We start from the raw sequence: 25,495 nt of genomic DNA, 5'->3' as shown, positions 1-25,495 counted from the left end.
TGTAATGAAGATTTTAAAATATTTTAAAGTCAGATACCACATCAAATAATTTTTCTTTATTCAACTCTTATCTGAGTTTCCCAATCAGAAAAATCAAGAAATCCATTTAAAAAGTGTAGATAGGTATAGATATTAATCTTAATTTTTACAGTTTTTCTTATTAAAAAACCATTCTTACTTGCTTTTTAAGAAAAGCCATACACTTAACAAGGCTTAATGCACACTATAATGTGCTGAGATTTAGACCTCATCATTTTCCCATGTGTCCTTTCATTTGCTCTGATAATACCTATTATATGTCTTTTCACTTTTTTCCCTCTTGAGATAACTTGGTCTAATGTCACTTTGTTGTTGAAGCATTTACTTTTTTTTTTTCCAGTCATTGATAGAGAGGGGTTTATATGATGCTAATTGTAATTCTATTGACATTTTAGTAGCCAACCCATCTATAACGAGGCACTACAAAATCTCTGGAGCATCCTATGTTTTAAAGAGATGTTCTTATCCATTAAATATATCTACTGTTTTCCATGCTGATAAACTTTGTGGAATGAGGATGAATGTCATGTTATTATTATATGAAATATATTCTTAGATATATATGTCTTTATGTTTCAAACCCTTACTTTTAGCTTCTGAAATCATGATTAAGTTTCTGAATATTTTCGTCTCTTTAAAATATTTTCTGCTTTCCTATGTCTTAAAAAATATTTTTTGCTTTTTAAAAAGTCAGTCTTTCGAAGTATAATTTAGACAGTAATAGTTCTACCTTTTAGTGTGTTGTTCTAAGAGCTGTAATAATCACATACAATCATGTAATCATTACATGATTATGAATATATAGAACAGTTCCAACATTCCCAAAAATTTCATCATACTTGGTCTAATCTGTTGGTCCCCACCCTTAGCCTCTGGCAGCCTTTGATCTGCTTTCTATCCGTATTGTTTTGTCTTTTTCAAAGTGTCACATAAGATCATTATAACGTCTGGCCTTTTTTTTTTTTTTTTTTTTTTTGCTTAGCAACATGCATTTCAGATTCATCTACACTGCTGTATATATGAGTAGTTGTTCCTTTCTAAATAAATTTTGTAGAGATGGGGTCTCACTATGCTGCCAAGTCTTGTCTAGAATACCTGCGCTCAAGTGATCCTCCTGCCTCAGGCTCCCAAGGTGCTGAGATTACAGATGTGAGCCACTGTGCCCAGCCAGTTGTTCCTTTTTAATGCCAAGTAGTCCATTGTATGGCTATACCACCAGTTAATTATTCATTCACACCTGAAGGCTATTTGGGTTGTTTCCAGTTTGTGCCAATTATGAATAAAGTTGCTATAAGTATTTCCATATTGTTTTTGTATGAATATAACTTTTTCTTTATCTTGGATAAATAGCTAGAAGCAGATGAGTGGATCTTACATTAAATCTTGCAGGAAACTGTTACTCTGTTTTCTCAAATGGCTGTACCATTTTGTATTTCCACTAGCAATGTTCAAGATTTCTAGTTCTTCAGCAGGGCACAGTGGCTCATGCCTGTAATCCCAGAACTTTGGGAAGCCGAGGCCGTCGGATCACTTGAGGTCAGGAGTTCGAGACCAGCCTGAACAATATAGTGAAACCCCGTCTCTATTAAAAATACAAAAAAATTAGCTGGGCGTGGTGGTGGACGGCTGTAAGCTACTCAGGAGGCTGAGGCAGCAGAATCGCTTGAATCTGGGAGGCAGAGATTACAGTGAGACGAGATAGTGCCACTGCATTCCAGCCTGGGTGACAGAGTGAGACTCCGTCTCAAAAAAAGAAAAAAAATTCTAGTTCTCCAACATTCTCACCTACACTAGATATCGTCAGTATGTTTTTTTTTAACCTACACATTCTAATAAGTGTGTAGGTGTATCTAAGTATGGTTTCAATTTGAATTTTCCCAAGTGACTAATGATGTTGAGTATCTTTTCATATTTGCTACCCATATATCTTCCATGATAATGTACCTGTTCAAATACTTAACCCATTTTTAACTGTGTTGTTTACTTTTTGGCTTTTGACAGTTCTTTATAGATTCTGGATATGAAGCCTTTATCAGATATATGTTTTGCAAACATTTTCTGCCAGTTGGCTTGTCTTTTCATTTTTTTAACAGTGTTTTTCAAAGAGTTTCTTTTTTTTTTTAACTATTATTTTAGGCTACCTTTTTGGTTTGTAGGCCCTCATATTAACAAATTTGCACTAATTTCTAATGGACAAAATTATAAGTTTCAGAATTGGAAGGAACAGAAGAAAAGAGACCCTAAAGATAGCATAGTTCTATATAACATTTACTTGAGGAATATAGCAATCAGGAACTTTTTTGGCTGAAAGTAGCAGAAAGTCCAGCTGTAGTGGCTTAAACAAGAATGCTTTTCTTCGTTATAACAAATTCAGAGATAGGCAGGTGTTTTGCATGCACTTAGAAGTTCCATGTAATCAGAACTGACATCTGTACACTTCCTTGGTCCTTCTCTGTGAAGTTGAAGGTTGCCACTACAGCTGATAATATCCACACACAAGACAAGAAGTAGAAGACAGGGAAAAGACAGCACTTGCACCACGAGAGCAACGCTTTCCCAGCAGCTTCTCACCTGCTTCCGATTGAATTGTCATTGGACAGAACTGGGTCATGTGGTCAGACAATACTGGGAGAAGGGGATTGAAACTGGGGATTGTGTGAGATGAGTCTGTCTAGTGTCTGCCTCAGCAGAAAGTTTTAAATAACATCAAAATACAAAAGGCAATAAACCTCTACTATAAAAGTAGAAGAGAGAACAATCAAAATCTAGCTTTAAATTCAAAGTTTTTTCAAACTTGCTGCTGGCTAAGCAACTAAATTCTAAAGGCACTTTTCCAATTGCATCTTGTGTATATATATATATAATAGTAATAATAGAAATAATAGCAGCTATTAGAATAAAAGCATAATAAGAATAATGGGTTATGGTTTATGAAGTCACATACTTTATCTTCTTTGATTGCCTCTTTGAATATAGGCTTTTACATAATAGACAACTAAGCTACACAGATAGTAGGTTACTTGAAGTCATGTAGAAAAGAGATCCAGAATGAGAAACTCACAATAAAGGCTTGTCATCCCTTACCTAGCTTTCTGTACCAATTAGGGTTTTCAAGATCAAGAGGAACTATGCAATGTAAAGTTTATATTGTGATAATGTTTGCATGACCTGTGTATGTAAACTTGGTAAATAAATTAAAGTGAAGCTTGTACTTCATTTATACTTGTTATTCTCTCAGGGATAAAATTTCCATCCAGAAAAAGTATACTATTTTCATTTAAATATAAAGAAAAATAAAATGGAAATTTTTCACTTAAAAAACTGAAAACAGCCCTTCTATAGTGAAAATTTTGTTTCAAACATTAATTAAAAACAACCATTATTTTTTATTTTCATAATTTAGCCCAGATGCCTAATACATTGACTAGAATTGCTCCTAAATAAATGTTAGCTGAACAAATGAATAAATGAACTTTCTGAACCAACTCACTATAATTTTGTTGCTTTTTTAAGTTAATCTTTTTCAATTTTCAGTAGCTTGGAATAAGTTCTAAACATGCAAAATGCTATTGAATCTGTGCAATTTATTCAAGGTTAGGAAATTAATAATACTGAGATATAAGGTAAAACCCCTATGAGTTTCTATGAATTATTTGACTTACACTAGGAACTAAACCCATTTTACCAATGAAATGTACTTACAAATGCTGTAGCTGAAGTTTGTCATACATTCTGGGACCCAAATAATTCAGGAGTCTGTAAGCCCCACGTATAAGCCCCTCATTAAAGCACATACAACTATTTTCTGTTTTCCCTTTAAGAACTCTCTCAGGGTATCTGGTAAAATACTTTGGCTTTCCATGAAAACTTGCTTCAGATTTTTACAAATACTTTAAAAATTGTCCTTGAAAAGTAAGATAGGCATGGATATATTTTGCGCCTTAGGAAATGAGAGGCTAAGGAAGTTCATAAGGTGACACAGCTAATAGAAATAGAATTAATATCTCCAGGATTTGACCTGACTCTACAACCAGATCATGTCCTCTTCAGCTCACTTTTGAAAACCAGCTAATCAGAATCTATTGTGTTTTGTAGACAAAAAAAAAAAAAGACTAGCAATTATATTGGATTCATTCCACTAAATCTTCATATATTATAATCATAAGGAAGATTAAAATGATATTTCACTCTGGACTAATGAATTTATTGGTTTCAGAATTGTTGCATTGTATATTTGCAGCCCTCACTTGTTTAATGGTAGCCACTGTATAAAACCTAGATTCCTTTATTCAAAATATAAAGAAATGCTCATAACACCTGCAAGTTTTTGTTCACACTGATACTGCCAAAATAGTAATGATCTGATGCTGTTTTAATATAAGAAAGTCTGATATGGTTGAAAGAGGAAAGATTTTGAAGGGAGATAGAGATGAGTTGCTGTACCAAATCTGCAACAAATTAGCTGTGTGGTCATCGGTATGTTCCTACCTCTGTGACTCAGTGTCTTTGTGTGTAGAGTGCCTAAATAAGAAGTTAGGATAATTAACCGAGCTCATGGATATAAAATGGTTAGCATTACATTTGGCCCATGGTGATTTCTCATTAAATATATACCAGAATTATGGTAATTTACTCCAACAAATATTTATTGAATGTTTTACAAGAGCCTTTACTCAGTGCTATCCAAGTCTGTTTTTACAGCTTACCAATCATTGCATGTAAGAAGAAAAGGTATAGCTTAATTCCTTAGATCAGGATTTCTCAATCTCAGCCCTATTGATATTTTGGCAGATAATTCTTTGTTCTGTGAGGCTTCACTGTGCATTGTAGGAATTTAGCAGCATCCCTGGCCACCACATGCTAGATGCAGTAGCATCCCATTTATGACAGCCAAAAATGCCTCCAGACATTGCCAAATGTCTCCTGAAGGGCAACATTGTCCCCAGTTGATAACTACAGCCCTTGATCAATTCTATGTAAACAGTGTTCATGAACTGCTCATCTTAGGAGATTTTCCCCAAAAGATCCATGGTCAAATAAGATGAGAAACATCAAATGCCAGCAACAGCATAACAATGATAGCTAACTTTTGGAAACATACTAAACATGGCAGACTGTTCTTATCTTATTTAATCCTCATAACAGACCTAGAAGTTACTTACTATTTTAAGGCACATTTTTAAAATGAGGAAATTGAGGATCAGAGAAATCAAGTGACTGACAAACATCATACAATTAAATGGCACAGCTACGGTTTGCTTCCAAGCCATCTTCAGAGTCTGTGAAATTATCTACTACACAGTATTGCTCCTTGAATATCCCACTTTCTAATTCAAAATCAATTTGGGGTCTTAAGGCTAATTATTCTTAATTTGTGATATTTATTAGGTACAGGTATTTATCTCCAGCACTTACAAAATCACCTTTTGTTTTATTCAATTGATGACAATATTCCAATTATTTGCTAAATGATTGTCTTCATAAACATCCTTGGATGCAGGCAAAGTCACTTTCCCTGGCAATGTTAACCAAAATAACTTCAAACAAATTCAGATGACCAGGAACTGTGGAGAGACTCACTCTGCTTGAGGGAGGCAGAAAACATTTAATAGAGGAGACAATATTTGAATTTGACCTTTTATCATCATATCAAATTTGGATGAATAAGAATCTGCCAGGTGGAAGGGCATTCCTAGCAGAGTAAACGGCATGTGCAGAGACCTAGGTAACTTGGAGAGTTCAATATGTTTGAGGAATGGTGGGGGTGGAGAAAAGAAAACAGGAAAATAAAACTAGAGAGAAGGCTGAGTTCGGCATTATTATCTGTGGCTTGACTCCTGTAGGTATTAGCCCTTATCACCTTTGCAGTAAGGGCAGCAGACAGCCAAGAGCACAGCAGGGACATGGTCAGGTAGGTACTTGATGATCACCAAAGTGTATATTGTTTGATGGCAGGGAGACCCAATTAAGTCACTAATGCAATGCTTGCAGCAAGAGATAATGAGCTAGGGTGGAATGAAGGGTCAGATTTGAGAGAGTTTATTACAAGAGAAGCAGGGCAGGGAAAATCCTCCTCTGAAATGGGCTATTAGAGCAAATCGTATAATTTATTTTTGGAAAGGCTGTCTCTATGAAACAAAATAATGCATTTCCAAGGAAATAATCTGGAAGTACGTTTAGCAGCTGTTCAGGTAACCTGGAGAATTTGCAGTAACATATCTCAGATTCCATAAATGATCTTCTGGAAACTTGTTCCTGTCTCCATTCAGATTTCCCATAGAAATTGAACACCTCATAATTGTTAAGTGGAGATTCAGAGCTAAAAGTTAGATTCTGAATTCCACTGTTGCCTTTTTAGTACAGACTACTTTGTCAATTTCCTTCTAACCATGTCACCTGGGAAAGATGAGTCAGCGTTAGTGGAGATTCAACCAAATGTATTTGAGAAATTATGAGCCAGTCAAAAATGTAGGGAAGAGATTAGTCCCAGACACTCAACAAATAGTTGTTGAATGGGTGAATTAATCAAATGTTGGATTCACTTATTTAATTTTTGAGTTAAGCATGTAAAATAAGATTAATATAAAGGAAGAAAAAAACCTTTCAACCTTCGATTGCCGTTTTTCCCTTTCCTTTTTTACTGAAATAGCTAATGGATCACTCCCCAAAAATACTCTAGCCTAGTACCAAATGGACTTTTATTGCTATGCATTATGCAATAAATTTTTACGTATACTATTTAAATCCAAAATGAACATATAGTCCAACACATTTAACCTTGTTACTTTTTTCCAAACATCTTCCTCAAGGCATCCTTTAAGTTTTTTTTTTTCTGTACTTTAGTTTAAGATTAAGCTATTTATTTTACCATAGATACAAAGATTTTATAATCCCATCCCTGGAAGTTTATAAGAAACAATTTTTTTCTACTACATTTTAATGATTTCTGTAATTGTATCTAAAATCACAATGAGTAATAATATCTGCTGTTTAAGGAGTGCTATCAGGTACATTCCCAAACATCAGACCTATGTTATTTTGCAATAAAGAATCTTTTTCCTACAGTGAAAATATAATTTTCTTTCTGCAATAAAAGAATTATTATTCTTCATGTTCTTACACATTCTTCTTTTTATGTGAACATTTTAGGTGTATCAATATATGCATGAAACGATAACTGTTAATGGCTGTCCCGAATTCCGTGCGAGGGCAACAGCAAAGGTAAGGCTTGAGTAACTTTAAAAATATACTTGACCCCAGTTATCTAGTAATTGATTGTGCGCGTGTGTGTTTCAGGTATTCTCGTGTGTACACTGTAAGAGAATTTAGACATCAGTGGCAGCCCAGAGTCTAGAACCAGTACTACTTCTCAGGTAAAAATCCTAATGGAAAATTGAACGTTTCTGCTGCTTCTGTAGCTTAAGAAAGGAGAATGATTTCATTAAACTCACTTAATGTCCATTTGGCACAAGCAAATCTACTGGTTCATTGTGTGAAATACTATATGATTTTCAGACACATACTTCTGATCCGAAAGAACCTGTGTCATATTCAGTGCATGAAGATTTATTTGCACCGGTCTAAAGATTTGATTTCAAATAGACAGGAAAAGAATTCACCTGACACCCACTGATCTAGGATACTTCTGTGTATTCAGCTGAGCAGTGGGTAACTTGCTGAAAGGATGTGGCATAGACCTTATAGAAAACGCCTGTCACCTTTTGCAGTAGTGACCACATCTGCCCTTTAAAGACTCAAATCCAGAGACTGTAGAGACCCTACTAATGGAAATGTTATACCGATAAGATCAGGAAATTATCAGGAAAATAGGCCATTAGGAAATACCAATTTTAAACTAAAATCACTGATGCAGCTCTTCTTTTACAAACACACAAATGTTATAATAGAAACATGACTTGCTTTTAAAAATACTTTATTTTTCTAATAATGTATAAGAAATAACCATTGAAAATGAGTAGAATTTTCCATTTAATTATTTTGTGTTACATCAACGCTTGTTTAGTTTCTCTCTTGATTTTTTAGTTTTTACTCTGTAACTGAACACTGTAGATTTGTAAGGTTTTTTTGTTTTGTTTTGTTTTGTTTAAACTCAGGGAAAAAAAGAGGGTGTTATTATCATTATGTCATGCTTTGCTTGTACTGAAGTGGAACACACACAGAAAAATGATCCCTACGTGGTTTAATTAAGGGGAAAGTGAATTGTGTAGTGTTTTACCATTCTCATTTCTTATTCATGTAGAACAGCAGGATAGCAGCATAATGTTGCAATAGCACAGTATTTTCTGGTTGTTTCTGGGCTGTCTGCATTGCATCCATGTCAGCCATTAAAATCTATGCATGACAACGAGGTTTGCATGAGCAAATGCATGTAGCTAAAAACAAGCCATTGTTTTCATGTCATTCACTACCTTTCACTAAATGCAGACAGTAGCATAATGCTAAATTGATGTGATAATGCTGTGTGTGGAAAAGAAGGTACAGTCGTTGGGAATAAATATTTTCACAGTGTTGAGTAAGTCACTTTATAGCAGGCATCTAATCAACTGTGATCAAGGTGAATTAATAAAAGTGAAAAATAAGCAGGCACAGAATCATTTCTTGATAGAAACTACCTAAGTGCTGTTATTTTATTTCTATGGGGTTAGTGGGAACTAATGGTAAGTTGTTTTCTTGAACTCATTTAATGAAATCAGTACATGAATTTTAAAACAAATTATGTCCATATTAAATGATGTTTTGTATATCTAGGTATAAAATCATTGACTTCATATTGCCTATTTTGTTATAATAATTGAAATATTAATGTATAATATAGGAAGAAAAATCCTGTTCCAGATAAGATTTCTCAGTATGGAATAATAATATGGAATATTGGTATAAGCTAACAATAATCTGTTTGAATCTATTATTTTATTTTAGTTTTCATTCTCTTTAAGGCATCCTTAATTTTTTAAAAAAGTTAAATTTGCTAAGCTTTTGGGTTGGCAATAGCAAGATTACGTATGTATTCAAAAGTATGTATACATACAAGTGCTCTTCAATTTATTAAAAAAATACTTATGAACTTTTATGTGCAAGCACCAGATTAGACTCTGTGTCATGCAAAAGAGTGCAAGACGCCATCTCTGCTCTTAAGGTGCTCATAGTCAACACATGTATAAAATAATTATAATAGCAGATAGTACATATAACAAAGTTATTTGGACTCCAGGAATAGGAAGAATTGCAGCTAACCAAGGTAACTGGAAAGGATTTTTATGAAGACAGGAAAATTCTGTCATACCAGATAAGCCCTAGGAAGCTGGAAATAGATGAGTGGGACTTTACCAAAGAAAGAAATCCTAGATGGCATCTAAATGAAAAAAGTCCTCTGCTTTTTGTGTTCTTTCTTTCACAGGAGAATACTATAAAAATATGAGAAGTTGCCTGAGCTACCCACTGCAAAGCATATGATTAGCCTTTATTTCCCTCATTTTATTACCAAAAGACCATCTTTTTTTTTTTCAGGCAACAGTTGCAGCTTTTGCAGCTAGTGAAGGCCACTCCCACCCTCGAGTAGTTGAACTGCCAAAGACTGATGAAGGCCTTGGTTTTAATGTGATGGGAGGAAAGGAGCAAAATTCCCCCATTTATATCTCTCGCATAATTCCTGGAGGGGTGGCTGAAAGACACGGAGGCCTCAAAAGAGGAGACCAGCTGCTATCAGTGAACGGAGTGGTATGTTTATAAAATAACCAGAGATTTTCTCCTTAAGCACATTCTTTTGTTTGCCCCCTGCTATTACTGAAGTCAAGGTTGAAATCCTAGAACAAATATTCATTTTATGTCTAACCAGCTTTCTAAGCATTGATGGATATTAAACCTATAAAAGCTGCGATCTAATTTTTATGTCTCATATCATTATGTTCAGTTATGATAAATATCAGTGAGTTGAAAAAACATCCCAGGAAATTAATCCAACTAGCTAACTTTCTTCCCATAATACTCCAAGTAACATTTACAAGAATACAGTAATTTCAAGATACTTTTTATCCTAAGTTACTATAAGCAAATACATACATTTTAAGAATAAAGATATAGCTCCTTACTTTGTAATGTGTGTGGGTTTTTCATTTTAATTACAGAGGAAGGGTAATTTTAATGTTTATATAATAATAACACATATGAAAAGGCTAATGCACTCAAAATTCTTTTTTTTTTTTTTTTTTTTTTTTTTTTTGAGATGGAATCTCACACTGTCCCCTAGGCTGGAGTGCAGTGGCGCCATCTCAGCTCACTGCAAGCTCCGCCTCCCAGGTTCGCACCATTCTCCTGCCTCAGCCTCCCAAGTAGCTGGGACTACAGGCGCCCGCCAGCAAGCCCGGTTAATTTTTGTATTTTTAGTAGAGACGAGGTTTCACCGTGTTAGCCAGGATGGTATCAATCTCCTGATCTCGTGATCCGCCCGCCTCGGCCTCCCAAAGTGCTGGGATTACAGGCGTGAACCATCGCGCCCAGCCTCAAAATTCTTGAAGCCAGATCTACAGCTATAGTATAATAAAAACATATTAGCCTTCCTCCAAAAAAGAGTTTGATTAAATTACCTATTCATAATATATGCTTTCGTTTTTAAATGAAATTAGAGTAAATTAAAATATGTAACATTTTAAAGTAAAAGTATGAATATACATTTTCTCATAACTTATATTCTCTGGATGCCACCACTTCCACTTGTAATAAGGAGTTGCTAAAGAAATTGTTTCCTATGAAACAAACATTTTCTCCCTATAACATCCACTTATATTAGACATAAATTACCTAAAAGCATACATTTCAGAAATATAAACAGAAACTTATCAATGTTACCTTTCGATTAACCTAAGATCTTTTTTCTAAGAACTTAAGGATTTTAATATATAAACTCAATTTCAGTTATTTGTGGCCAGATTGATTTATGCTTGGGACACAATATCCAAAATCAAATGTAATTGGAACATGATATTTTATTGGTAACTGTGGAATGAAATTCTTCTGTATTCATATCTTGAATTTTATTCATTTGTTTCTTATTTTTAGACTGACTAGTAGTTTCATAGAACCCAAAACTATTCCTTCAACTCTGCTGTCCTCTAATGTATATCAAAATTCTCAACCCATTAATATTTTATATAACTTCAGCATTCCAATTACTATTTACTTTTTTCTATGTAATAATGTTTTGAGATAAGCTTTTTATTGACCTTTAGATAACTGTGACTTTTTCAAAGCATGTTTCAAGTGATAATTTCAGAGTCTAACTTTCTGGTAGAGGACTCTAGAGCTAGGTCACACAATTGCATCACGTAGAGGCTTATGCCCCAGAGTATGAACTTGCAATTTCTCTGAATATATTATATAAATCAAATAAGGTATAGATTTAAAAACAGTATGAAAAGTTTAAAAAAATTCAAAGTATATTAACAGTAATTATAATTGTGTAAAGTAAGAATATATATATATATAATAAATTTAATACGTGGTTGACTTTGAACTTTCTTATAAGGGAGCTAAACAGACTTTGTTTAGCATAAACATTTGCAGGGAACACATTGTACGCATTTCATAATTACTTACCCATTCCTTGCAATGATGTTTTGATATACCTGGGAGGTGGCAGTTACCTTATCTGGAATCAAACACATAAGGTTCTACCACTCAATATTCATATGATTATGGATTAGTATCCCCTAAACTTTAATCCCCTTATCTGAAAAAAGGGAATAGTAACTAATTTGAAGGGCTCTGATGAAGAATAAAACGAGGCAAAATGTTTGTTGAGAGCTATCCTGTGTTAATTTGGTCATACAAACCTTTGACAGGTAAATGTGGCTACTGGTGAAGGTTGAGGTTGGTGAGGATTAACAACCTCCCAGTGGTACTGCTTTTGCTAGTTAGGTTAAAAGTAAGTCTTATGGCAAACTCTGCTACATATATAAGCATATGTTAGCAAACGTTAATTAGCAAGAAGGCAGTGTTCGACTCACAACCCCTTCCATAAATTTGATACAACCCCAGGTCTCTGTCCATTTAGGTGTTCTAATCATAACCTTAGAAAAAGGTTCACGTGAGGCAGATGAGACAACTTTGTTACCCTTATATTCAGCATCAGACAATCAGAAATCCTATTAGATTGACAGCTGAAAATAGGGTAGTTTAGTGATCAAACTTTGGTCATTAATCCTATGGTATAGGCCATGGGCCTCCCTAAGATTTTTATATCCTCTTCATGCAAAGGTGAGGAATGTCTCCAAGATTGTAATATCCCACATATATTTAAACCTCTCATTTTACCAATTAAGTTCCATTTATAACATTTATTTTGCTAGTTAATGGGCTACTAATTTCACCAAAGAAAATCCATTTCTGACATATTCTTGCTAATAAGTAAAGCATCATTTTTTCATTGAAGTAGGTGCAACAGCTACTCATATAGTAGCCACCTCTAGAGTATTACCTTTCCAATATAATGCTGGCTAACTACCTTAGACTGGTTTATTAAGCTCCTAAAGTTGAAGGTTAAAGTATTACACATTCATATAGTCAAACTATATATTATAAACTACCTATTTTAAACTGTTTAAAAGTAAGTTATGTGCTCTTTCACAATGCCTAATATTGACCAGGTGTTCATCAAAAAGCAGTTTTCTGTAAATAAGAGACTTCATGACCCAGTGACTTGTTCATAGTCACACAAATAATAGTTAATCCAATTCTAGAACTCTGGGCTTCTAACAAACACTGAGCCCAGAGGTTTTATCAGTGTAAATAATTCTAGGCAGGTAACAATATTTAATGAAAAAAAATTCTGTAATGGAAAGGCCAAAAAAGAAAAGATTAGCAAATGATTGAATGATTTATATTTTTGGCTTTAAATAAGGTACCATTTCAGGAGATTAAATATGGAAGATTTTCAGAACATGCCATTCTAAACTGAGAAATTATGAAAGGAAGTGCTTTGGAGGGCTAAAACAAACCTTAACTACTTTAGTATAAGTTCTCTGAACTTTAAATTATATATATATTTAGGCAGATCCATGACATATCCTTTTTCTAAATGCAGGCAAAATATAAAACTAGACAAACAATCAAAGATAAGCAGGACAACACATCAGATGTCTTTTCAGATGTTTAAATGTCCATGGAATAATTTCTTTACTTTTTAAATAGGACAGAAATATATATACACACACAGAACTATTAACATGGAATGTTAGGTTATAAAGTGTGATGGAAAGGGGGGGGAAATCAATAAATAAAAATAAAGACAAAATACAGCAATTGAACAATTGATTTTTTCCTCCTAGCTTCTTAGAAGTCAAAAACAGATGGAAACTCATGTCAGCTCAGCAATCATTGGGACAGAAAATTTTTTCTATCCCTAGGCACCAAGAGAAATTTCCCATGGGAATGTTACAAATGAGACATTGAACTGCCTAATACAATTCCATAGAAAATACAGAGGCCTTTGGTGTATGGCTACTTCTTATATCAATCCTCAGTGAAACCTTACAACTGAATGCTGAATTAAAATTTAACATTAATAGGAGGTCAAAATGTTACAGTAAGAATTTATAGCTTTCTAATGATCTCCTTTTCACCCTTTTATGCTCAAGTGTTTTCTCCGCAATTTTAAGAGAGAACTCAAGGACTGTTTATAAGGGTTGCAGCCAATGTGGAGCCAGCGGCAACCGTAAATATATTTAGTGATAGAGTCAGGATATAAAAAGTCTCAATACAATGGTACAATAGGCCTATTTTAATAAGAATCTTCATGAAGTCCTGCTCCTGTGCCCAAAAAAACTAGCTACATATATGCAGAATCAGGGAGGAACAACTAAATATCAAAGCCTGGGGAAAAAAATTTTAGGGAATTTTAATGTTGATTTCAAGAGGAATATAAAGCAAGTTGAGGGAGGGGGACAAAACATAATGCGATTGTAGGGGCTCTGATATAAATATCTTGTATAGAACACAGAAAGAGATTGGTCCAGCTCTTGAGGGTGCTGTTCGTACTTTCTTTCCCTCCTTCCTTCCTTCCTTCCCTCCCTCCCTCTTTCTTTTCTTTTCTTTTTTCTTTCTTTCTTTCTCATGTTCTCACTCTGTCGCCCAGGCTGGAGTGCAGTGGTATGATCTCAGCTCACTGCAACCTCTGCCTCCTGGGCTTAAGCTCACACCCTATTGTGCTCATTCCATCCTTGCAAAGAAAAATAAGCTCACCCAGAGAAGAGCAACCTTGTATATGAGGAACATGTTAAAGAATGACTTGAATTGTTTATAGTGGAGAAGAGAATATTTAGGGGAATGATGACTGTCTTCAGCTATCATCCATTGTATGGGGCACCAGATGGCAGAACCAAGACCAGTGTGTAAAAGCCATGGGGTAGTCATCTTATTATAATAAAGAGCTTTTAAACACTTAAAGCTCTCTAAATGGAGAGTGACTAAATCATAAGGCAGAATTTGCTCATCATTTGAAGTTTTAATCAGAGATTAGGAGACCACCTGATCAGAGTATTTCAAAATATGAGTACCATGTACAGAGTTGGAATGGTTGGCCCCAAAGTCCCTTCTAAGTCTGTAACTATGTGATTCTATGTCTTCCAATGGGATTTTGCTGAGAGTACCATATAACCCTCCCCTGACCAACACACACATGCTGCCTTACACTCTGAGGCAGATGAGTAGGCTCTACCTATGCTCTGTGTACCCTATTCATAAGACATTTTTTTCTGAATGGAAAGATGAGAAATCTAACACAATATATGTTTTATTTATTTAGTATTTTATAGTTTTTTTAAACAGTATTTACATTATGTTCTCTCATTTGTTCCTCAGAAACACAGTCTCATGAAAGAGTAGGGCCAGGAGTGTTTCCTCCCTCTCTCTCTCTGTCCCTCTGTCACACACACAACCCAATGGATACACACAAAAGCACACATGAACTCACATCCAAATACACACGTGCACACGTGCACGCAGGTGAGAAAGTGGATTTCAACCTTTACTGCAATCATAACTGATGCTTACCAAATGTAATAACTGGTTATGTTAAAAACAAATCCCACTGAAATCTGAGTCAGCTCTCTGAATTGTACCAGTTCCAATTCGCTGGTTTAATATGATTTTGTAAGATGTTAATATTGGGGAAAGCTGGGTAAAGGATGCATGTGATGTCCCTGTACATTACTTTTCAACTTCTCTTAAATCTATAATTATTTATTTATTTTTATAAAGCAAGAAAGTCCAAAAGGTGATATTCTACTGGTACTGATGGGAGAGAGGCAGGTGAGGAACAGGAAAGAAAAGGATAGAAAGATAAAATATAAGCATGAGGACTTAAAAAAAATATGGCATACTGAAAAGAAGCCCTCATTTGCTTCTGAAATGCAAACATTGTCTTAGAGCACCATTGGTGGGAAATTGCAGCTGAATTTACCTAGCTTTACAGTTAAAACTAAATAAAATTGTCTATACAGTGTATACAGATTGCTAATTGATTTTTAAGCATAACAGATGAGTGAATAAAAGTTTAGGGATGGGACAGAATAAATTGTTTTCCTGCCATCGGCTTTTTTTACATTTTATAAATACCTATATCAAGTTGAAAGTAAGTACTCACAGCCCAAATTACTTATGCAGAATGGCTGTCAGGTGTGGGATGAAGATGAAATAAAAATTAGAACTGTAGATTCGAGCTCTGTGAAGCTACAGCATCCCAGAGGGGAAATCTGTATTAAGATCTTATTTATCTGTGTCGGAACAAAGAGAAAACATAAACAAAAAGTTTTTTTAATTGCTATGAACTACACTGCAAGATTTAAGTTCCACAATAAAATGCATGTTCCGATGATGGCAGTAATTTGTATTCATTGCCTTATCCCAATTCTTAGAACAGTCCCTGTATTTGGTCAAAGCTCTATATATATTTGTTGAATGCCAGACACTGCTGTAAGCACTTTACATAATGAATTCATTATTTACCCGTAATGATCCTCAGTGGTAGGTGTTATTATTATCAGTCCCATTTTACAAATGAAGAAACTGAGGAAGAGAGAGATCAAGCAACTTGCCCAATCTCCTACAGCTACTGAATGGCAGAACTGGAGATTCTAACTCAGGCAGTCTAGCCTTATTAATCATAATTTAAGGTAAATAAATATCTTAGCCATTAATAAATTAGTACTTTCATGTACAATGTAGAAAAGATCAAGTTTTCTTAGCCTTTATGGGTTTGCATAAGTAAATTTTTGGTGGAGAGAGATCAGTTGTTTTTCTTAACTACTCATAAGAGACTTTGACCTTTAAAAAGTTAAAAACCACTTCTAAAGATAGTAAGGTTTTGAAAAGGAATTTACTCTGATTCAAATGGCTCAGTACTCTAATTCACCACTGCAGATGTGTGAAGAGTTTGGTTTGAATGTGTTTGAATTGTTCCATATCTGCATTATTCCAGTTTGCACCAGGCACTTTGCATTCCCGGCTAACTGAACAGCCCTGGTCCACAAGCACTCTCTAAAGCCACTTGGCCCTTAGAGGGGAGCAGGTGCTCGCATGAAGAGGGGAAAGACAGAAGCTCAGTCTTCAGTTCCCCTATAGGCCTGGCACACAGATCCCCAGCTTAATTCCAGCTAAGAGACCTCAAGTAAAGCTATTCTCACAATCTCTCTATTCCTAGAAGTCGTTAGCAGATGCTTTACCTTTCTCAGAAGCTGAGTGGGGGACTGTTTAGGTTATAATTAAATAGGAGTGCAAGCTGAAATTTCAGTTCTAAGTGCTGAAAATTTTTATTCTCGGCATGACATCATGTGACACTTCACTCACATTTGTGAAGAAGCCAAGAGAAGTACATTTATGTTGTTTTATCCCAGTCACTTTCAGAAGAGCACAAACAATGCAGCATGATCTGGTATATTTTGCAACACTGAGCAGGCAGTATTCTACCCCCCTTCATTCTGAGTTGGCTCACAATAAGAGATCTTTTAATTTAAAAAGCAGAACAGGGAAATATCATGCTCTCTCAATAGCACAGGTAACTATAGTTCACAGGTTAGAACAACTACATTCCCACCCTGTGATTTCAGCCTGCAAGAATGGGCACCAGGTCTCTCATTCCTTCATAGACCAACTTGAGCTTTGAGCATACACGAGATTGTGCTGATAGTGTACCAGTGCCAGAACACACTCACAGTTAGTTGGTGCTAAAGGGCAAGTCTCTAAATGAGGGAAGCATTCCCACACATGGGATCAGACTGACCTAAATCTCTATTTAGATTGCTGGTAATGGGTATTTGACTATTCAGTTTAGTTACTGGTGCAGTCTTTCTCATAGTTATTTTTACCATTTATTGTTTGTGTTTTCCTTCTATTTGTACTGTTATTTTAGCAATGCTTTTCTTTCATTCAACAATTATTTGTAGAGAAATTATTATGTGCCAGCTACTGAGCTAAGTCTTGGATATGGAGTGGTAAACAAAAAAAAAAAAGGGTTATAATCTGGTAGAGAGTAAGAACATTATGATGATGATGATGAGGATGATGATGATGATAAATACATACATATAAATGTAACATATCCATCAGTTATCCCAGCCTAAGGGAAATGCTCCCAATGATTTTGTTCAGGTTCACACTGGTCACAGTAACAGGATTTTTTAACTCCATTATGTGTATATTAGTTTCCTATGGCTGCTATAACAAATTACCACACACGGTGGTTTTTAAACAACAGAAATGTATTATCTCACAGCCCTGGAAGCCAAAAATCCCAAATCAGTTTCACTAGCTCCAAATCAAGGCATCAACAGGGCTGTGCTCCCTCTAGAGGTGCTATTGGGGAATCTGTTCCTTGCTCCCTTCAGCTTCTGGTGACTGCAGCATTCTTTGATTTGTGGCCACCTCATTCCAATCTCTATCTCCATGGTAACATTATTACCTTCTTCTCTGCGCCAAATCTCCCACCTCCCTCTATGAGGATACTTGTGAGTTCTTAGGGCCCACTGAGATAATGCAGGGTAATCGCCTCATCTCAAGATCCTTAACCTAATTGTATCTGAAAAGACCTTTTTTTTTTTCTATAAAAGGTAATATTTACAGGTTCTGGGGAATAGGACCTGATATTAATATCTTTGAGAAATTATCCAGTCCTCTACAATGTGTAAATATCCTAAATCTAGAGTGCTTACAAGTGTATAGAGCTATGGAATGGGACCAGTTGTCCACAGAGCATGGGCACGATGGTTTTCTAGTCTCAAAACAGCACACACTGAATATTTTCCACTCTACTCCTAGTTCTGACAATGCAAGTTGTTTCTTCCCTTTTCACTTTCAGACTTTTCTCCTTCTACTTCTGCCTATCCAGTCAATAAAGCCATTCAGACTCCTCTTCCTTCTTTCCCCGCCCCCCATCTTGCCTGGTCTTTGATGAGAAAAAAAAAAAAAAAATGTACGTGAAAACATGCAGCCAAAACATTCTGCTGCACAGCAAAGACCTTCAGATATTTTTCAGTCCTTTTTTACTCCTAAGGTGTGGGCTGAAGGAAGCAGAATGGGAGGGGAAATTCACAAAGAACACGAATTAATACTTCAGAATATAACATGGCCTCATAATTAAACACTGTGATAAGTGTTACAGAGGGGAAAGAAGAAAACAAGGAGCCATGTAATGGAACAAGAGAAGCTACTTTTAAAATATATATATACATATTTATTTATTTATTTTTTGAGACAGGGTCTCATTCTGTGGCCCAGGCTGGAGTGCAGTGGCGTGATCTTGGCTCAGTGCAAACTCTGCCTCCCAGACTAAGCAATCCTCCCACCTCAGCCTCCTGAGTGGCTGGGACCACAGGCACATGCCACCATGCCAGCTAGTTTTTGTATTTTTGATAGAAACAGGCTTTCACTATGTTGCCCAAACTGGTCTCAAACTCCTGAGCTCGAGCAATCCACCAGCCTTGGCCTTCCAAAGTGGTGGGATTACAGATGTTGAGCCACCATGCCAGGAGCTACTTTTAATAGTGTTAGAAATGGCCTCTTTGAAGGGTGACATTTAAACTGAGATTAAGGAGAAGAGTCTGTTTTCATAAGAAAGAGCTTGTATGAAGGTCTTGAGATAAGGAAGTCCATGATTTGCCATGTAGGAGCAGCTGAAAGAACAAAGTGACTAAAGTATACATAGTGGGATAAGATGAGGCTGAAGAACTGATTGGGAGCCAACCAATGGAGTTTTAAGGTTGGTACCCAAAAGTTTTCATTTTACTCTAAGTGCATTAGGAATCTGAAATCCATTCTGAAATCTGATGATATGCCAAGAGTCTCTAATACATCCTGAGGCTGTTCATTACGAAATGAAATGTATTCTACTTTTTTTTTCTGTTAGCTTATTATTATTTTTTGTATTGAAATTTTCTTTCTATATCCTTAAATCACTTGACTAGGATATTGCATATGATAACAACTTAAGAGCAATTTTCCCTTTTTTTCTGTCATCATATTTAATGAAAAATTACAAACTTTTACTTTATTGTAAATTGATATTTTCAACATTTCAAAAGGGACTCATTCAAATTCAAGTTCTTATGGTTTCTCAGGAGTTAAGGTTATTTTAACCATAATATGTTTATTTACTCTTTGAGACTCTATTTTGTCATACGTAAAGCAAAAATAGCAATATCTTTCTCACAGGTTTAATCCAAAGATTAAATAAGAGAAAGTATGTAAGAGTGTCTGGCATTATGCTGGATACCTTTTAAATACCCAGTAACTATAAATTTTTTCTTTTAAATCAGATAATAGTCTTTTCTTTCTTATAATTTTATCTCCCTATAGAGTTAGACTCTCCGCCCAGTTTAAGTCATCTCCTCTGCTTTTTGTTTATCTTCAAGAGACAATAAAAGTCCCCCATTAAATACTCTAATTTCAGAGGCAATTGGATCCTTGTCATTGGTGGGTTGATTATGGGCAAGTCATTGGAATTTTTGGTGTCTTTATATCTGCAGGACTGATGTAACAACACCTGTCCTGTCTACCTTTCCTAATAGTAATTAGGATAAAAAAGAGAAATGATAAATACAGCATTAAAAGATAAGACTTATGCTTCCACAATTACACAGCATTGTTGCTGTATATTATTATTAAACAGCCTTTCACCAAACTTCCAGATGCATCTCTCCATGTTTCCTATTGCAACATTTTTCCTTAATTTACAAAAACAGAATATGTAAACCAAGTAATGATCCTTCTTCTGTTCTAGCTGAGAAATGTGTGGTTTATCTCAAATGAATAGAATATTTGTCTTGAAATCCTGTGCTGGTCCAAAAAAGCATCATTTATATTTTGTGGAACTCACCAAGCCCAATTACCAGTGATTGCTTTAAACATTAGTGAAAAGCCAATGATTCAATTTAAGCCTAACTTGGGAGGAACATTCTTCTAACTTATTTATGCTGGTCTACAGACTGTTGGCACTAGCCTAAAGCAAGGTTGGAATGTTAATATGCCACAGCTACATGAGTATACCTAGTGAAATGCAAGCCAAGTGTAAGTCTAAGGGTTTATATAATTTTCCATAATGGATTTATATCTTGTTCTGTTTTTAATTATATTCTCAAAAACAGAAGACACTGATACATATGGCAATCAGATGACATGTCACAAACCACATGTGATTGCTGACAGGTTCATGTGAGATAACCAAACTTTAACTCAAATGTTGGTTGCTGAGTCTCAGATATGGGAAATGAGTATCAGCAACTGTGGTATTAGAACTACATCTTTCTAAGTTCAGCGAGGAGGTATGGGCTGTTTCAATAAATTTGCAAATGAATCACATTTGATCATAGGCCTTTCCTACTTGGGTTTCTTTCTCTACTCTCATAGATACAAAATCATTAGTTGCTAATTTTATCACAGCCAACCTTACTCTGAAATGTAAATTATTGACCTTGCCCTTCAGTGACACCAAATCACTTCTCAAGAGAAGTCATGTTTTCTATTTACAGAGGTGCCTATTATCACCAACAACTGTGTAAATATATAGCATATCTTAAGCTTTAAGAATATAAATTTGAATAAGAACCAAAGCATAAGACTTTAGATCCTGAAGTCAAAATCTGTATATGTAGTATATAAGATTTGATCTAGCATCAGCCTGAACCTATCTTATCACCCAGCACTACCATTTCAACATAGATTTTTCATTCTGAACTAATCACTATATATGCGGTAGTCCTTACATACTTAAAAATCAAGTAAAATGTGACATCAGAAGAGTTGAGGATTCTGGGCAGTCTCTGAGCTTCTACCTCTGAAAGTCAAGGGAACATGACATTGTACTAGATTTGGTTTTGCAAAAGGCTATCCAGGAAGTAGGAGTGGTTAAATTTGACTATTTTAGGGTCCAGAAGGAGATTAGATAAGTGAGCAGAGATAATCAAGAGGGAAAGATGGCAATCTAGCGGAGAAATGCCCTATTACAATTCTAGCCGGTTATTGCCATTTGGTACTGTGGACAGTGTAGCGATAATTCAGAATTTAAAAATAAGCAAACAACACCTTCTGCCTTTGTAGAGGAAATGGTATATAATAAGAAGCATTTTAAAGGATAAATAGTAGTTATCTATGGAATGTTAGAATGAATAGGTTGATGGAGGGCATTCTAGACAGAGGGACAACATCTACAGAAACATATAAGAAACAACATATTTGTAGCTAAAGAGTAGGGTTGAAGGGATGGGCTTGAGCCACGTCATGGAAGACACCATAAGCCATCACAAGGAGCCTGGACTTAACATTTGAAAGTGGTAGGAAATTGCCAAAATGACATGAATTTTTATAGGTTATTCTGGCAATTGCCAACATGTGGGCATAGGGTGTGTGAAGGCATGGAGGAAAAGCTGGAGGTGGAAGATCAACCAGGACACTCTTAGAAGTTCTGGAGGGACATGGTGGAGGTCTTAACTGGAAGAGGGGCAATTTGGAGAGAAAGGAAAAGATTTGAAAATGACTTTGGATGTAACGGGACTATAAACAAGAACTGGTGATTGACTGGATATGCAAGGTGAAGAATAGGGAGTTACCAAGAACTCTTGGGTTTCTGACAAGGATCTTGCCTCTTGTTGACACAGCAGAAAAGATGGTTCAGGTGAGAGTGAGCAGCTGAGTACTTGGAGGTTGTGTTGTCTGTGGCTCAGCCATATGAACATAAACAAGGGCATAGGTTTTAATTTAGTTTTGCCTTTTCCAAGATGTAAATTTAATTAACTGAGCTCTATCAAACTGACAGCATTTCAAAGTAGAACACTTAAAAATTATATTATGTAAACTTTTCACTCAATTACATTTGTCAACCAGGATTTCTCACCCTTGAAATTGCTGATATTTTGAATGGGATAATTCTTTCTGGGGGAGGCCATTCTGTGCATTGTAGAATGTTTATCCTGGCCAGTAACACCCTCCCCATCCAGTCACCACAATAAAAAATGTCCCCAGACCTTGTGAACTGTCCCCTAACAAGCAAAATCATCCTTGGTTGAGAATCACTATCTTAAACTAAATTAGTTCATTTTCATGAAAACAGTTCCAAATCATATAGTAGCTACAATATTAAAATCTGAAAAATGCACACATTGTACACTATGCCATAAATATGAATAGAATGGACTTCTACCAAGTCATAGCATCAACATGTTTGTAGCTAAAGAGTAGAGTTGAAGGGATGGGCTGGAGCCATGTCACAGAAGCTACCGTGAGCCATCATAAGGAGCCTAGACTTCCCATTTGAAGGTGGCCATTTCCTACCACCTTCAAATGGTAAGTCCAGGCTCCTTCTGATTCAATAAATGAGGAGCATTCTGGAAAAGAGATTTCATCCAAGGCTTGATCTCAATCGAATGTTCTGTGTGGAGGAGCACCAGAGTTGATCCCAATTACCATGGATGACAAAGGCAAAGCAATTGACAGCTTGCCATTATTAAATTTGGTATTGAATCTGTCTCTACAGGCAAACATTATTGTAAGAATATCACTTTAAAATCTTCAGTCAGACTGCTAATAAGATTTATTAACCATGGTACCATGTCTGGCACTGGGAAAGGAACAGTTTAAAGAAAACATAGATCATACCCTAAGGGAGCTTACTTTGATCTAATTATCCTAGAAACACCAAGTTAAGTTTTTCATAAGTAGAAATGGATGCACTACTCCTAATTGCCTTAGCTTTAGCTTTGAGTGATTTGTAGAAATATTGTGCCAATATGTCATGAACAGAAATATGCCAAAGCCTCACCACTCTTCTTTTTTGCCTAAATCTAGAAGACACAGTATCTATTTGACCACTCAGTAAAGTCTGTAACCAAAACATGCAGGGTACCTGAATGCTGTCTGTCTCTCAGTTTTACAATGGATCTGAAATGAGACTGGCCACCAGGCTAGACAGTGCACAGCCACTCATCCTGAAATTCCCCTTATTTTTGTGGCCATGATCTGTTTACATTTTGCAAATCTAAATTACATGATAATTATTATTTTGCTATGCACTCTTAGGCAATGTAAGAGCAACTTTAAATATCATTGCCCATGTTATAGCAATTTAGACACAGCTAATTACCATAGGAACCTAGGGCACACACCATTTCACATGAGTCGTGTTTTATTAGATGAAATTGGCAGGAGGGATAATGCAAAGTTGTATGATGTTGGTTATCACACCACACATCATGTTATGGGACAGGATTTGTAATTGCTTCAAATATATTTTCCTTCAGTTGTATTGGATATAGTTTTGCGTATATTGGCAGTGTTTCACAAAGAAGCCCAATCACTTTCAGTCTGCTTGGTCTCTAATAAATTTGTTTACTTTTCTAGAAAAGGATTAATAATTATGTGCAACTTTTAGTATGTCTATTTTGTAAATAAAACAAATCAAATATATTCATTAAAATTCCCCTGATGCATTATCAATTATTTATAGGAATGTGAGACCTTGGGTCAGACTTTTAACTTTAGCTGTCTTTGTTTTGTTACTCTGCCTAGATCCAAGCACATTCATCTGCTTTCAGTAATATATTAACTGCTCAGTGACTCCACCAAAGCCTTAGTTTGAGAGATGTTAGATGGGGCAATAAATCGACAAAATATACATGAACTTGTATCTAAAGCACCTGTGTAGCCAAACAAGGCTATATAACATTGCTTGGCCAGTTTCAATAGTCATTCACTCAGTCACTCAATAAGCATTTATTAGGCATCTACATTGTACAATTTGAAGCAGTCAAGATTCTTTAATGAAAAAAAAAGAGACAGAAAAGTCCTTACCTTTGTGGAGTTCACATTCTAGTATGGCAGATAAGCAATAAACAAAATAAATAAGGAAATCCATATAGTGTTAGAGATGGCAAGTGCCAAGAAAATTAATCAGTACAGTGTAAGGAGGCTAGGGGATGCCATGGCAGGGAGAGTGTGGTGCCGGTCAGAGTAGCCTCAGTTAGGGGGTGATATTCAAGGTGGAGGTCAAAGGAGATAAGGGAGTGAGCCACACCTAGGGAAGAACATTCAGATCATTCTCCTGTGACCATCAGAGGAAAGCGTCAACACCAAGTCTTTAAGGTTTGAAGGGCACTGGCATTCGAGAGAAGCAACGAAAAACCAGTGAAACTGGAGTGGATTGGAGTAGAGGGGAGGAGGAAATGAGTTCAGTGTTAGTAATTCACTTTCATTTTCAATTTTTAGTTTTTTTCTAATTAAAAAAAATCAACTTTTAAAAAATATATCTTCTACTCAATTATATGTGCCATTGTGTTAAAATGGTAATTTTAAAATCCCGAGACACTAAGTTTAGAAATAAAGCAAGCACCCCCAAATGTAGTAACAACATTGGTAACAAAAGTAATGGAAAATACTTCCTTCCAGGGCTTCTAAGCCAAGCGTCTGCAGAGCACTCTAAATGCACTGGGCCCTTTAGTTCTCAGTAAATCCCTATAGGGCACAAACTCAATGTCATTGGTGGAGTTTGGTGAATAATTTGCTAACTTATCTGAACCTTAGTTTTCTCATTGCTAAAAGATGATAATATAAGAAGCGACTTAGTTTTTCTATTTTAGTGTTTAAATGGCATAACACAGTTCCTGAACATGTAGTAAGTACTAAATAAATGTTAGTGCTTATAATCATTGCCAGTTTATAATCAAGGCAGCAAGCCATTGATTTAAGCAAGCGGGTGAACGGAGGCAGTGAGGAAGGTGAAAGAGACATCACAAGGAAGGGCCCAGAGACAAGAAAAAATTGCATGTTCTCCTGTTTGGACCTTCATGGATTAGCAAATGAGGGTGAAAATATACACAGGGGCCAGATCACAAAGGGTGAGGTACACTAGGCTGAAAGACTTCGGCCTGTATCTGCAATACAGGCACATGTAATTATTTTA

General features: G+C 35.6%; 1 protein-coding gene and 1 non-coding gene across 2 annotated transcripts in view; both read left to right on the top strand.

Annotated features, from left to right (window-relative positions):
• The window catches only part of LIN7A (lin-7 homolog A, crumbs cell polarity complex component), a 144,403-nt gene that overhangs the window by 81,269 nt on the left and 37,639 nt on the right, over positions 1 to 25,495 (top strand). The window contains exons 4-5 of the mRNA XM_016923919.4: positions 7,189 to 7,260; positions 9,568 to 9,777. Of these exons, the coding sequence (XP_016779408.1) occupies positions 7,189 to 7,260; positions 9,568 to 9,777 (282 nt within the window). The remainder of the gene's footprint in view (positions 1 to 7,188; positions 7,261 to 9,567; positions 9,778 to 25,495) is intronic.
• Positions 22,826 to 22,921, top strand: MIR617 (microRNA mir-617). The gene has a single exon (NR_035946.1). It is a non-coding gene; the product is annotated as a microRNA mir-617 (primary transcript).

Source organism: Pan troglodytes, chromosome 10 (genome assembly GCF_028858775.2).
Source record: "Pan troglodytes isolate AG18354 chromosome 10, NHGRI_mPanTro3-v2.0_pri, whole genome shotgun sequence".
Classification (NCBI taxonomy): Eukaryota; Metazoa; Chordata; class Mammalia; order Primates; family Hominidae; genus Pan; species Pan troglodytes.
Note: the sequence above shows the minus strand (reverse complement) of the source record. Positions and strands in the feature narration are given on the sequence as shown.